Source organism: Aspergillus brasiliensis, assembly GCF_001889945.1.
Source record: "Aspergillus brasiliensis CBS 101740 unplaced genomic scaffold ASPBRscaffold_2, whole genome shotgun sequence".
NCBI classification, from domain to species: domain Eukaryota; kingdom Fungi; phylum Ascomycota; class Eurotiomycetes; order Eurotiales; family Aspergillaceae; genus Aspergillus; species Aspergillus brasiliensis.
Window position 1 is genome coordinate 1,232,137 of NW_027137443.1, and position 14,325 is coordinate 1,246,461.

Here is a 14,325-nt window from a genome sequence, read left to right on the forward strand (position 1 = left end):
TAACCCCGATGATCAGCGACGCCACCAAAAGCCTTGCTCGCGTCTTGGAGCTATGGTTTATTGCCTCCAGGGCACATCTACCGCCAAAGAATAATGTGGGACATGGATCAAGGCTGCAGACTTGGAGGCGGAACGTGGTCCAGAAAACCACGGGCCAAGTACCAGCGAGCCGGATAGGAAGTAGGCCAGTCCAACCCAGACGCTTGCGAAGCATGAGCCGACGGACATAGTGAAGTGGCCGAGTAACCTGCTGCGGTGGGGATTCAAATACTTCCTTCGGGGCCTCCTCATTCCTTGGCCTTGTCCGGGATTATGTTGCACTCGTTGCGAAACCTCGTAAATCCGGATGACATAACCAATCAAAACCAACAGTTGAATGCTCTACAAGCTCCGAGCGCCAGATCTATTGAGCCTACACGCTGAGCTGAACGCGTGTAAGATCATCTATAAGCGAAGGTAGCAATATCCATATGACCAGGGGAACGGCACATGCTGAACAGCACTTTCAAAGAGAAACTATTATCGAGTACTGCTCTACCAGACACGTTGTTCCCAGGCCTTGAAGCGCGAGACCTATGTTCTTGAGCTTGTATCGCATGATCGACGTGGCTTTAGTTTATAGGAATTGAGGCCTTATTGATGGTATCAAACCTACAACCAACACGACTCACGGATCCCGCTATGTCCACGAAGATGCGGCCGCCATCAACAAAAGAAGACCGGAACCCCAGTGATGTCCCAGGACAGAAGCAGGACCCTATCGAGAGGAGGAGGCTACAAAATCGGCTCTCACAACGAAATCATCGTGAGTATTTCCCACGTATAACATTTGTCGGCAAAATCAGTTGATAGTTAGCAGGGCGCAAGATCCGGGATCGCATTGCCAAGCTCCAAGAACGCGTTATTGCAAGTGAGCTGCGGGCAGCAGCCAGCCTGAACGGTTGGGACCATCCTAGTACACTTTCGCCGTCACCTGTCGAGCGGATGCCGCAAATATTCGATTCTGAAGGGCATGCCTCATCCCCCATCCAGGATGCCTCGTCGGCTTTGGGCTCCACATACTTCCCACAATCAAGGGTCGTCTGTTCATCTTGCAATAGTGCTTTAGGCTCGGTACCCGTCCTATCCTCTCAGCCACCCTTTCCCTCCGTGTACGATGCCACGAATGACCTCGATGCTACCTCCCCCTCATCCGCCCTCAGGAATAGTGTCTACTATCCTCGATCGAGTTCTATCAATCCCGAACTGCAGAACATGAGCAATATCTATCCCTCGATGGACCCCAATCTTCCTCTCACTGAACAGTGGAGTAGTACAACCCAATACTCGGGATCTTCTTTTTATTACATAGCAACAGGTAAGCCGCAATAATCGCAAAAGTGTGAGTTCGGATGGCCCATACTGATTGCTCTTTAGAGGCATCCCTTCCCCATATCATGCAGGCTATAAATTCCGGCTCGTCACGTCCCAAGGCAATTATTGTACTTCCACAGAACAACCACTCTCCGGGACTGCCAGCGCCCTTGCCTACATCCCAATCATCTCCCCCTGGTGGCAACGCAGTGGAATTGCCGGCGTCGTCGAGTCCACTTGGTATGCATGATTCCCAATGTCAGTGCCAGGGCACGGGCTTAATGACTTCGGGTGAATGGGTAAACTCGGGGGTGTCTGCGCCTATTTGTCCAATACATCACATGCAGTCTGGAGACAACCTGCAGCTGATGATGCTCTGAGCAGCCTAATATATATATATATATGGATGTCCCATTACCTGCATGAAAAACTAGATGGAACACAAGACCGGCACACCGGAGAACTAGTGTTTTCAGTTCTTTCCTATCTCATTGCACCGCGACAATGATCGCGATTATCTGATTCATCTGGTAGATTGATTAGCTCATGGCATGGTATCCGCAAATGACTATTGTGGACCCGCAGTTAGGTATTCCGTCTTCAGCGGCAATTGCTGTCTCGGGAATATAATTCATTGGCGCCTACAGGGTGAAAAATTGCTTATCGGGCTAATGTAGAAGAATGAGAGCATACTTGCTTCTTCAATGCAGCGGGCGCTAAACTCTGACTGCCGCATATGGGCAAACATCTCCTCGATCTCTCAGCCTACCCTTGGCCGCAGCGGCTAGTTATTGCTGAAGAATGCCATCTTGAGACACTATCACAAGTCAACAAACACCACAATAGTAGATGCATTACACCTTGCTAGTGTATAAACAGAGTGTCCGAGGTCAACTAAGTTCAGACGTACGTACGTACTTGTGTTCCTGCATAGCCAACTCATTCATCAGGTAGATCACTACCTCACCTCAAATATCGCAAGAACTGAATCCTCACAATCCCCACCACGCTCGCATCCCCACGCTTCTTCACAACCTGTCCCAGCCCCAGCTGCGCCACACACACACTATTTCAATCCCGTCCTCCTGGCCTCATACCTAGCATGTCGATAACCATCCAAGCCACTATCCGCCGTAACAGCCGCAACTGTCGTGCTCTGTTCTCGAAGGCCCTAATGTACTTACGTATACCCATTCGAAGCAAACAACACACGTAGACAACTACCAGCAGACAGACCAGGACCCTTGCTCTGGCTACATATGCATACATATCATGCAACAAATAAGTACTAATGTAAATGCAAACCTACCTGACCGCCACCGGTACATACATGAACTTCGTGCATTAGTCCAGTCCAATCCGCCAGAATTAGAATGCAATCCGCTACCCAACCTCTAAGCATCCGGAAAAGAAGGCAGATCAGCAAGTTCACTACCATCAAGATCAGCACGGGTAGGTATCTTGCTGTTACAATACATGCTCTAGCTCCAATTTGACCACGTGAGAGTGTTGGTGTGGTTGGTGTGGAGGTACCGGATCGCTATTTGTGTAGGTGGGCTGGTTGAGTATTTGCCATCACATTTCACATTGTTATGGCTAGTTGTGAGTGTGAAGTTTTCAATATGTTGAGGATAATGATATAGTGAGATTTCAACGGACTCCTCATGCGAAACATATGACCACGCACATCTCACTTTTAGATACTATCTACGAATTCTAACCGGAGCAGCACTTGGAGAGCTATCTGACTAATTACAACCAGTATATTAAGGGTGTAATGAAAGTACACAACTTAAGATACTTGGAGATCGCCGTTGGGCTAGTCTCTGCTTCGCGATTGGTCTTAACATTGGCTGTGGATACTATGAGTGTAAACAGACACCTATTGACTACTAGCACACATATCCATTCTACGCACATCTGATTAGTCCCTATGGTAAGTATTCCAGTCGCCTAATGGGGTCTGGAAAAACATCAGTGTTTGAGTACTGGTTTTCAACTGAGGAACACCTGGCGTTCTGTTGAAGTAATTTCAAGATCTTTGACCAGGCCATATATCTGGCCAAGTAACAGATAAGTGAATCCATTCCAGCAGGTAAAATGGTCGATTAGTCGGTACCTTACTGTTACACCATCCACAACCAGACGGGTCATCCTACGGTGGATCTTCCGTCGACTCATCTCTCCTCAGCGGCGAGTGTGGTCACCCCCCAAAGACAAAATGTTGGCGTGTGATGAGCTTTAACTCTGTTGCACCTTCTTTATCTGATATATATTCAACTGTCAGTGGCAATCTGTGATGCTTGCTCACTGTCAGATGCCGAATGTCGTTGAGCTTGTGGACCGAAAGGGACTCGTCTGCACGCGTGAAACACCGGGGCAGAAGGTTGGCACTTGATCAATGTAAGTCAGTAAGTAGCTCATGTGTGGTGAGACTGGTTTTCAAGTACTGACACCGAGTGACTACTCAGACTTTTGCAGGATGGAATGCTTGAAGAGTCTGATTTCGCCGTTCCCTTTCCCTCGCATAAGCACAGCATGGACCAAGAAGCCCAGAACATTCGTCTCCTTTTAAAGTTGATAGACCAGAACACGGTTGCAGACAACAGCAAAGGAACCCTCGATATTGTGCAGGACTAGGGGTATCTATTAAGTCAATGTCCATGCTTATGTGGGAGATCCATAAGCCGTGCGAACTGGGCATTAGTAGAGCTTCATATAAAGGGGTCAGAGTGGCTAAGAAAAGCCCCTCATTTGTGCCGATGGTGGGCCAAAGCTCTATCAAGCTCACACTATATCAAGATTTTCAGCTCCGATCGGTATGTAGTTCGTTTGTCTGGACCCGCAGTCACTCCACCACATGTTAGTCTTAGTTCTGACGCTATCAAGATGGACGGTCCGATTTATGGACGGTCCCATTCCTGGACGATCCGGAGATAGTACCCCTGACGCTAAGATGACTGCGCCCAGACCTCTCCAGCAGGCGCGACACCGCAATAGATTAATCCACTCGTGCCCCCAATTCCGCCGGCGGAAGTTGAAAATGTGATCGAACGGTGGGATGACCACTCACTCTCAACAATAAAAAGATCTCCTAACATCTACGTAGTTATCCTGCCTTGGCTGTCGCTCATCGGGTTTCCATTACGCTTACATCGCCGTCGCAGCCCACGATGCTCAGTTTCACCAAAAGCTGATCCAAATGAAGCATGCTAGATACACACTGTTAGATACCCTGAGACGAGTGGGGAGGCAAAGTTGACCAGAAAGGAAGAAGCTCCTGGAACCAACGCCTTTAGCTACCCAGGATGCCGCCTCTCGATGCCAAAAATGATATCAACAATGATATTGGCATCAGACTGGTCGGATGCGACTGAGTGAGAGGGTTGGCGGCCTTTATCGATCAAGGGGTGCAGACAAGGTATGTGGTAAAAAGCACATGAAGCTCCAATTTCAAATCATCCGTACTCGCGTTGCTAGTTATCACAATCGCTGCAGTATCGGTAGCAGTCAATACCCCTTTTGATATTATTAGCCAATCCTGGCTACTCACACTGTTGTGCCAGCCACCAACCAAACGAGACGTTCTTATCTTGTTTGTCGAGTACTACCCTCTCATCTTTGACTCTTTCCGGTTCAGGCCTATAGTAAATTCTCACTTTGTCGGCCTTTGCTTTACGAGATGATCTATGATAGCCCATTATATTGGAGTGAGAGATCTGGACTGGGAAGTCTATCTAGAGGCGGATTTGGCCCTCAGAAGGACTCCCCTCTTGGCCTACCCATTATCTATGACACCACTTCTCACTATCCGATAGGAAAGCCACTTGCTATTAGTGCACATGGTTCAGTTCGGTAGTCCGTCGGACAACCGTACAATGCGGGCTACTGTCATAGCGTCAGTAGAAGTAGTACTATTAATGCTCAGTAGATTGATAATGACTTTTTATTACAGAGAGAGTACTAGCATAGTTTCAAGAGAAACGAACATCAGACCAGTTGAGCCGGCACTCCATCTTTCGCCAGATTAATATGCCGCAGAATAACTATTACTAACTAGGATTTTATAGATGGTAGAATAGAAAGGCTTATCCTTTGAGCATATTTATGCTGGGACATAACTCTCCGTCGGCTGACCGGATAGACGCGATAGATCGTTTTTGGTCTAGTGGTTAGCGCGTCAACATATTTAGCTACAAATACATTCATGATCCTCTCATGAATTTCCCCATGAATGCAAGGTCTTCTTCCTTCTTCTCTTCTCCTTCTCCTCCCTCCTCCTCCTCCTCCTTCTTCTTCTGCTGTTGCTCCTGCTGCTGCTATTGCTGCTACTGCAGCATCTGCTGTGTTTGCAGCTCCAGCTACAGGTGCCGGTTAGGGAATGCGGGGGCGGGTACGGCGGTGGTGGTGAGTGAGCTAATACTTGAGAGTCAGTATCTACATATGAATTCTTCGAAATGGAGATAGAGAGAGTACTGACGCTGGGTCCGCGGCCTCTGCCGCCACGAACAGGAAGAGACGATATTCTGCCGGAGTATGTCCCCGGCACCCAGTAAAGCTGCAACGAGTTCTGTGGCGTTTGAATTATTGTATCAGTGACTGGTACAACTTTCAAGTAGCAAACAATGAATCTTCGATACGTACTCTAGTGACGCCACTTCCTCTTCTTCCTCTTCTTCCTCCCCCTCCATATAGCTGGAGGGGGCCGAGCATGGTGCTTGTCGCGTCCCCTTTCTAGAGTTGACGTTCCATTTAGCTTAGAAGGAGTGAAAGTAGAAAAGTCCTTCTTTTGGTCGCCAGCTATGAGAGGAGGAGTAACTCGGGGGACGCGTTTGGGCGTTGAATAGAGTAATGAGATCGATCATGTGCCTCATCCATATTAGGCTTAGTACTATACTTCAAATACCAGTGAATAACAAAGGGCCTTAATACAACGGAAAAACAGGGACAGGAAAGGACTCTAGGAGAGGTTCCGTAGGCAGCAGAGATGGGGAAGGCTCTGGTGGTGCCTGGCTACGATGAGCGACCGCAAGCAATGATAGACAATAAGAGCGGCAGTCGACAGAACACACGTTTATGGGGTCTGACCAAGATATCACTATATTATCTATACCAATGACACCTTCTGTTCTTTGAAAGGAGTGATATTGGGCCTATACACTGGAAGACACAGAATCCCCTCACAAATGCAAGGACATTCTCTCACTTTCCTAGTGGCGCAGGATCACAGATACTACCCTTTGGACGCCCATGCATGTATGGGTAGCTAACTAGTAAAGACTACCTATCTACGTGGCGCTCGTCATTCTTAGTACTGGCGATAGGTCAGACGGCATATGTGCTTATCTAGCGTAAACCATTGGCCTGCTCAGTATCCTGGTCATTACCCCTTATTGCCATAATGACGGTCATAGCACATTCAGATGAGAAGCAAGAGAATATAAGTCATCCTACTGTCCCCAGTAACTATGAGACTTTTCTTCCATGACTGAATATCTTCCTCTTACATGATCATCCACCTCAGCTCTCCTTAAGTCCCTGCCACAATGCAATTCCGCTACTCGACCGGCACCTCCAACCCAACTACCTTTCCCTGGGAAGCTGGCATCCCCAGCACTCCATTCTGGGACTCATTCTCCTTCAGCCAAGCTGCTTGCATTCTCAAAGCACTCCCTCCTCCCGAGCTAGAGCAATACGATCTCGACGCGCGCTACGGATCCTCAGCAAGCCAGCCAGAGAAACTGGCCGTGATCCTCGACATCCTACAAGAGAAGGTCAAACACGAGGAAGCCAGATACACACTCCCGGAAAGGTTCCATACAGCCGATCACCCCCTCTACAGTCGCCTCCTTCTCGCCATCGCCAGCGTCAACGTATCACTGGGACAAATGGAAAAGGCGGAGGATGCGTACCGGACGCTCGTCGCTAAGAGAAAGGATGAGAGTGATCTGGTGCCTGTCTATAACCTCTCCGGGTTTCTGATCCATGATGGTACAGCGAGCAAGGTTGAAGAGGGACTGGAGTTGGCTGGTCCCTGTGTGGAGTGGTTGGATAAGAAGCTGGGGAGGGCGTCACCGCAGGCTATTGGGGTGAGAAGAAATATTGCGGAGGCGGAGTGGAAGTTGGGAAGGAGGGAGAGGGCGGATGAGATGATTAAGGAGGTCAATGATTGTATTGATGAGTTGAAGGGGACCAAGTTTGCTGTTTATGAGGATGATGAAAGGGAGTTTGCGCGGGAGTGGGAGAAGGGGTTGAGGGAGTAGTGCCTGTTTGGAGGGTATCATATTGATGACGATGCGGATGATGGATGTAGCTTGAAAGAAGATCGTTTATTCTACTTTTTAATATGGGAATCCTATTGAACAAGCCATGGTCGATAGCAGTGGAATCTGGTTAAGGTTGTGGGTCGTCTGTCTGACAGGCTTGGCAGGTCATATTGATAGTATGTATAGCTATAGCAGTACTCCATAAGGCAGTGGTACTCCCTCTATTTTTTCCTCTTCATCTTGGCCCCCCGTAACAATGTCTGCCAGTATTAGGGTGATGCTATAAAGCCAGACATACTCAACGTGTTTGTTTCTGAGTCAAACTACGTACGTACGCCTTAGTTATGATGTTCTCTGCCTGTTGTGATGCTGCTCACTGTGCAGGAAATAGTCATCACTACTCTTATAGTATCACCTTCCGTAGCAGCTCCTCTACATTTCTGGAGCCATTAAGGAAGAGGTGCATTCCAGCCTGTCTACAGTAGTCACAAATAATCCTAATGGCGCTTATTTTATATTGTCTCCAGGTACTCTCCTGCTGAGTCGGACGTATTCAGCCTGCCTCACTAGAATAAGCATCTGAACTATGCAGATATCATGAACCATCCTGGCCTGTGACTTCTTGAGCCTCGTTCTCACCCGAACTGAGCCGGATCTCAGAAAGCTATTGATCACGAAACTCTCAATACCGTATATCCTCGGATAAATCTGGCGGATAACTTCAACCATCGGGATGTGGGCACGCCTAGACTCACCCGACGGGCCAATCTCCGCACTTTCGAACTATAAAACATCAATTTATTCCGTAGTATGTAATATGATATACAAAGACCGATTCAAGCATACCCACTGTTCCAGGCAGCATACAACAAAAGAACTAAACAGCCAATATGACCTCACCCACCTACGCTGACCACTTTTCCATCCACAACCTCCCCTACGGCATCGCCTCTTCACCCTCCCATCCTACGCCCCAATGCGCAACCCGCCTCAACAACACCGTCATCTTCCTCTCCGACCTCCAATCCGCAGGCCTCTTCTCCTCCATTCCATCTCTCCCCGAGAACATCTTCTCCAATACCACTCTTAACCCTTTCGCCTCTCTTCCTCGAGACACCCAAACCCAAGTCCGCCATGTCCTACAATCCATCCTCCAAACCTCCTCCTCCCTTCCCGAATCCAGCACCGCGGACATCACCACCGTAACCATGCATCTGCCTGTGTCTATACCAGCCTTCACCGGTAAATACACCCATTTCTCTCACTCAGAGACCCCTCAATAATTTCCACTAATAAATCTCCACAAAACAGACTACAGCGCCAGCCTCCCCCACAACCAACACGCGGGCCAAATCATCCTCAACCACCCGGCTCCACCCCCCGCATTCTTCCACTTCCCCATCGGCTACGCCGGCCGCGCCAGCACCATCTCCATTTCCGGCAACCCCGTCACCAGACCATCGGGGCACTTCTACGACCGAACCGATCCCTCATTCCCCCAAACCAAGAAAGTGATCTTCGGTCCAAGTCGCGCCCTAGACTACGAGCTTGAACTGGGGATTATCATCGGAAAGCCTCTCCCTCGCGGACAGGGACTCAAAGCCCAGGATGCGGAAGAACATATCTTTGGCTTGGTGATTTTGAACGATTGGAGTGGTGAGTATACCCACCCCTAATTCCCTCCCACTTTACATAAGACAAGTACTAACGGAGTGGTGGGGGGGAATTAAGCACGCGACATCCAAGGCCTCGAAATGATGCCTCTAGGCCCATTAAACGGGAAAAACTTCGCCACAACAATCTCCCCCTGGATTGTCACGCTAGATGCATTGCAGCCGTTCAAGACGTCTGGTCCGGAGCCGAGAGTGTCTCTACCCCCTCATTTGCAGGATCCGGGCCAGTTTAGTTATGATATTAGTGTTGTGACTGAGCTTGAAGCTGGCACTGAGAAAGGTGCTAGTAGTAGTACGGTGCTGGCACGCGGTAATGCCAAGGACCTCTTCTGGAGTATTAGGCAGATGTGTGCGCATTTGGCGAGTACTGGGTGTGATTTGCGCACGGGGGATATTTTAGGTACGGGGACGGTGAGTGGGGAGGAGGAAGGGTCGTATGGGTGTCTGTTGGAGGTGACGGAGGGAGGGAAGAAGAAGGTTAAGCTGGTGGATGGGGAGGAGAGGGGGTATCTTGTTGATGGGGATGTGGTGAGGTTGACGGCTTGGGCGGGAGACGGGGTTGGGTTTGGAGAGTGTGTCGGGCAGATCTTGCCTGCGAGGGATTGAGTGGATATCTACTATCGCATTGTTTGATTGTAGTCTGTGTCATTAGTAAAGCTGGTGGTTGAAGGTGGAAGTGAAGTAAATGTGACGTGGGTCAAGAATGAACCTCTGAATATATGATACTAGGAACTAAAGTCAATACATGTCCGTCCCATTTTTCATGCGCCGGCCGTGCCATCAGCCATCCCAGCCAACCAACCGCCTATACCAATGCATATATAATTAGACGCCTGAATAAACGATAAAATGTACAACCTATCTCTGACCCCCTCAGCTCCAGAGCGGTGGGTGGATGTACTCCTGTGCTCTGTCGAAAATATTGGGTATCGTCCACTCGCCGCTGGTCGAGCTCTCCGGCGTGGGTGGCGGCAGGGATCCGAGACTCGGCGTCATGCTGGCCGACACAGGCGGAACAGCCAAGCCTGGGTTGAGATAATTCGGCGATCCTGCTTGGCTGGCACGACTCGCCTGCGCATTGAATGCTCCTTCCAACTTCTCTAACGCACGAAGGGTCTTTGTCAAGGGCTTGGCCCATTGAGTTTGCGTGTCAACGGCCACGGCGGCGGAGGCTGGAGAAGCTGAGTTCAGACCCGCAGGACTGGGTGCTGTGGTGCTTGGGGGTCGTGGGGCTGCACCAAGGCGCGCGCTGCTGTCAACTGGTGGAACCGCGCCCGCTTCCGCAGAGGCTCCGTAGTCGCCCTCGATGTTGGCTCTCTCGGCGATGATCATCTTGAGTTGTTGCAATAGGGCCCAGAACCGAGAATTTCCCTTGACTTCCTCGGTGACTGCCAGCAGGAAGATCGAGCTGATGGCGCGTTGCAGGGCAATCCATGACCGTGACGCGTGGGAACTGACGGTGTGCATCTCAACATAGGCTTCCACGGTAGTCATCAGGTTGCTCACGCAGTCCGTGCGCATTCTGGATAAGGCGGGGTCACTAATGTCGGCGTTTGCTTTGAGCGCTGGCCTGCAGAGCTCAGAAGAAAAGTAAGACGAGTGCAGCTTGAGCACGACCCGTTCGAGGTGCTCGGTTGCTGAGAGGCAATATTTACGGTCCCGAAGATGCGGTTTGGCCTCTATCATGATCTGCTGGATCCGTTCTTTGTAGGTTTGGATTGTCTTGTAGCTTAGTTGCGAGTGCGGGCTCAGCATCCGACTGCGGACCACCTCCAGCGCCAGAGATATAATACGACACAATGTCTCGAAATATGAGAGCTCGCCGGGCTTCCGGTCTTCCTGGTAAGCAATCTCTGGCTGGCTGACGGCTGTCGTCGACGGTCGATCGTAGGAAAGGGAGAAGTGACTATCCTGCCATGCCATAGACCACCTAGACTCCATTAGCAACCGCCAATCGTACTGCAGTCAATAAAACATACCACACGTGGCGTCTGCGATATCGCTCGGCTGCGGTGAAGTGACCAGATTCTACATGCAAGCCAAGCGCCAGCCCCATCCGAAGGGTCATACCCAGGAGGACATACGATATCCCGGGGTTCATGTTGTACGATAACACGTTCCCAATCACAAGCAGCGTCTGCATCGCGTCTACTGTGGGTTGGGATAGGAAGTTGGTCATTCGAAGACATTGGTAGGAACAGCATACTGCATCAGATGAGCACTTGCATTCTATCACGGAGCAAACAAGACTTACCATAGACTTGAGACGTAAGCTCTCTTTCTTTGCCTGGCAGATCCGACGATTGGCAGCCGGAAGCAAGAACGGCAAACAGCAGACCGAGGTAGGCGATAGTTACCCCAAAGGGTTTCTGGGCTTGATCGGCATCCGCCCGATACATACCACCCATAGCAGCTCTATTCCGCAGCATGAGATCAAGGTTCATCTCGAACTGTGGAACGTCCTCTAGCACGGGGTAGATGGCGCCTGCTATATCCCGGTAATAGTAGAAAAACCTGTAGCAACCCTATGTTAAAACCACGATACTACCAACTCAGCTGTTGGTGAAAACTAACTCTTTGCACTGTTGATCACTCGGCAGTGCACTGCAAACGGCACTTATATCAAACGATGACATATCTGACGACCACAGGTCGACGAACGGATACGTCGCAGACTCGTTATCCAATCCCAGTTTCGGTAGAATTCCGCCCTCTAGAAGCGCTTGGAGCTGATCCGACCCCGACTTATTGTTTAGGATGTAGGCCAAGACAGACCTAGATCCCAGATGTACAGTGCCTTCGCCAAACGTATTCGGCGCATGAATGCCCTCTCGCTCCGGGGAGGCGCCCTTGGATCGGTTACTCGCATCTCCGCTCCTCACACTGCTCGTCTCCAACGTCGAAGCCTGCCCTTCCTCGGCCTTCTCCAGGCCAACCCGCAGATTATTAATCGTTTGCTCCATCTCCTTCAATCTTGTTCGAACGTTGTCCCACTCCTCGCGCGCAATCGAGACACGACCTCCGGTCGCCGTTATGCTTGGCCGACTCACACCCGGTTCTTGTTTCAGACGCACGGGAGGCTCGGGCGCATACCCGAGACTCTCTGCGCTGGTAGGCTGATTACCGGCGATGGGACCGTCGGGATATGTTTGCGGAAGCGAGCCGGTCATGACGCGCTTTTTCGACGGACGCTCATAGGAACAAAGATCGGCATGATCGCGTTTGACACAACCGTCGCATGGTAGGTTTCGATCGCATTTGACTTTGCGGGCATGACACGGGTAGCAGGCTTTAGGTTCGCGGGCCTTTCGCTTCGTTCGGATGATTGCGTCAACTTGAGACTGGGGCAGGTCGGAGACCGGTCTGGACGAAGCAGTTGAAGGACCTGAAGGAGCCGACATGTCGGGGCCGGCTACAGACGGCGAGTACGACACGGAGGGCTGGTATGGGGAAGTCATTGCGAGGTTTATATGAAAGGATACGGATAAAGGAAAGACGCGGTCTGAGATATGATCGGCGATTCGGCTAGATTAAAGAGTGCGTGTTGCTGATATACTGATGCTTTCCCACATGAACGTAGCGGAGTCAAGCGGGAGAAAAGAATGCGGCGTGGCACTGGTTGTAGGTTGCGGGCTTCACATCGATAGTGAATACTATATAATTAATCCATTGGCAGCAGGTTTGTGATGGTAGTTCAGATGAGCGAGGTTCGCATCATCTCGCAGTAAGAATATCACCGCGAGAGCTGGGCGCAAAGACGAAATGCTGAAGACGGACTTGACCGAGCACCGACTCCGTCCAGCATCCCATGACTAATCACAGTATATAGTCATGTGATCAGGAGGGGAAGCTTGGCGGTGCCCTAAGCCCTATCTGGACTATCGGGGCAGGTGACGTAAGGCAGTAGCTTGGTAACTAACTAATTGACTGCATTCCCAAGTGAAGTTCTAGTTATCTCCTGCGGCATTTGCAGATGCCATAGTATGTCCAGCTCTGGCGGTATTGGGCACCTAAGCTAATATATTGACGGACACTGTTCTAACGGGATTGATTCGATCTAATCGATTGCACGTAGATCATTCCGTCACTCGACCAATCGTATGCTTAATGACAAACATTATAATCTCATAGTGAGCAGCTTGACGGTGATCATTGTCATAATTATCCTTAGCTTTCCTCTCGCGCATACGAGTACGTCGCCGAGCTGTTATCCGGCACACCGGGCGTTGAGCTCCAAAAGTACGTTGCAGCCAAGGGATTACCCACAGCTTCGACAACAGGTGCCAATGTGAAGTTATGTCTTGGGTCATGCTCCTCTAGCAGCCCATCGAGAACATCCTGCGGTGGAGCATATTCTTGTGGTTGCTCAAACAGGAATATCGTGAAGTCGTGCACTCGGCTTGTTGTGGGCTGAGCAGGGTGGTACGACGCCAGAGCCTTGCTTGAATTAACGAATATTCCATCCTGCAGTGTGTAGTTCCATCCCCACCAGTGCAGACGAGTTGTTGTGTTGACCAAGCGACCGGGTACAAGGCTCGAGTATTGGTCCAGCGAAGCGAAGGCCGAATCAGCAACGTCGTAATCCACCATCATGAGCATGTATGTTCCTGGATAAAAGCCCGTGGCGTGGCCGGGATACACGGTTGGGCATGTAGTATCTACTCCGAACGAAATCAGCATGCTAGAGAAAGGTAGTGCCTGGACGTCGCTTTGCTGTGATCAATAAATGTTAGGCCATTATAGGAGCTACATACCGTTGGGGAGAATCCAGGTACCTGGAGTTATGATGATATCTCCAAACGATACCCCTAGGTTGGTCTTAATTTGTGGCCAGACCCCTGCTGCTGTCTGCGCCATGGCAGCACCTGCAGAAATAGATACCGTGAATAGTGTAGTTGTGTGCATAGTGAGATCTTAACTAGCATACGTAGTTACACGTTTGTCCAAGCATGTCACTGTGTGCCTATAGCAGTGACTACAAATGAGTAGTAGTATAAGAGCAAAATTACAACTACCGAGAAAAGCCTCCAAAT

General features: G+C 50.1%; 8 protein-coding genes across 8 annotated transcripts; 4 read left to right on the forward strand and 4 right to left on the reverse strand.

Moving 5' to 3' along the window:
- Window positions 1–566: 566 nt before the first annotated feature.
- xanC (transcription factor xanC) lies at window positions 567–1,805 on the forward strand. Its single transcript, XM_067623882.1, has 3 exons — window positions 567–805; window positions 860–1,357; window positions 1,417–1,805. The coding sequence occupies exons 1-3, from the start codon at window positions 682–684 to the stop codon at window positions 1,731–1,733; spliced, it is 939 nt and encodes a 312-aa protein (XP_067483092.1). The 5' UTR covers window positions 567–681; the 3' UTR covers window positions 1,734–1,805.
- A 1,444-nt stretch (window positions 1,806–3,249) lies between these two features.
- ASPBRDRAFT_38161 (uncharacterized protein) lies at window positions 3,250–3,992 on the reverse strand. The gene is made up of 2 exons (XM_067623883.1): window positions 3,808–3,992; window positions 3,250–3,746 (listed from the first exon to the last, which is right to left on the reverse strand). The coding sequence occupies exons 1-2, from the start codon at window positions 3,912–3,914 to the stop codon at window positions 3,557–3,559; spliced, it is 297 nt and encodes a 98-aa protein (XP_067483093.1). The 5' UTR covers window positions 3,915–3,992; the 3' UTR covers window positions 3,250–3,556.
- Window positions 3,292–3,711, reverse strand: ASPBRDRAFT_38162 (uncharacterized protein). The gene has a single exon (XM_067623884.1). It carries the CDS (start codon window positions 3,505–3,507, stop codon window positions 3,349–3,351), a length of 159 nt encoding a protein of 52 aa, XP_067483094.1. The 5' UTR covers window positions 3,508–3,711; the 3' UTR covers window positions 3,292–3,348.
- A 1,486-nt stretch (window positions 3,993–5,478) lies between the features above and the next one.
- On the forward strand, window positions 5,479–6,053 carry ASPBRDRAFT_383679 (uncharacterized protein). Its single transcript, XM_067623925.1, has 2 exons — window positions 5,479–5,782; window positions 5,870–6,053. The coding sequence occupies exons 1-2, from the start codon at window positions 5,572–5,574 to the stop codon at window positions 5,950–5,952; spliced, it is 294 nt and encodes a 97-aa protein (XP_067483095.1). The 5' UTR covers window positions 5,479–5,571; the 3' UTR covers window positions 5,953–6,053.
- Window positions 6,054–6,787: 734 nt separating this feature from the next.
- On the forward strand, window positions 6,788–7,767 carry ASPBRDRAFT_38163 (uncharacterized protein). The gene has a single exon (XM_067623885.1). The coding sequence runs from the start codon at window positions 6,900–6,902 to the stop codon at window positions 7,614–7,616; it is 717 nt and encodes a 238-aa protein (XP_067483096.1). The 5' UTR covers window positions 6,788–6,899; the 3' UTR covers window positions 7,617–7,767.
- A 742-nt stretch (window positions 7,768–8,509) lies between these two features.
- Window positions 8,510–9,898, forward strand: ASPBRDRAFT_117797 (fumarylacetoacetate hydrolase family protein; the record flags this gene model as incomplete). Its single annotated transcript, XM_067617120.1, has 3 exons — window positions 8,510–8,861; window positions 8,931–9,275; window positions 9,351–9,898. 3 exons carry the CDS (start codon window positions 8,510–8,512, stop codon window positions 9,896–9,898), a joined length of 1,245 nt encoding a protein of 414 aa, XP_067483097.1.
- Window positions 9,899–10,165: 267 nt separating this feature from the next.
- Window positions 10,166–12,750, reverse strand: ASPBRDRAFT_51552 (putative C6 transcription factor; the record flags this gene model as incomplete). Its single annotated transcript, XM_067626749.1, has 4 exons — window positions 10,166–11,222; window positions 11,272–11,497; window positions 11,547–11,806; window positions 11,867–12,750. 4 exons carry the CDS (start codon window positions 12,748–12,750, stop codon window positions 10,166–10,168), a joined length of 2,427 nt encoding a protein of 808 aa, XP_067483098.1.
- Window positions 12,751–13,379: 629 nt separating this feature from the next.
- On the reverse strand, window positions 13,380–13,949 carry ASPBRDRAFT_38165 (uncharacterized protein). The gene has a single exon (XM_067623886.1). The coding sequence runs from the start codon at window positions 13,889–13,891 to the stop codon at window positions 13,460–13,462; it is 432 nt and encodes a 143-aa protein (XP_067483099.1). The 5' UTR covers window positions 13,892–13,949; the 3' UTR covers window positions 13,380–13,459.
- Between the last annotated feature and the right edge of the window lie 376 nt (window positions 13,950–14,325).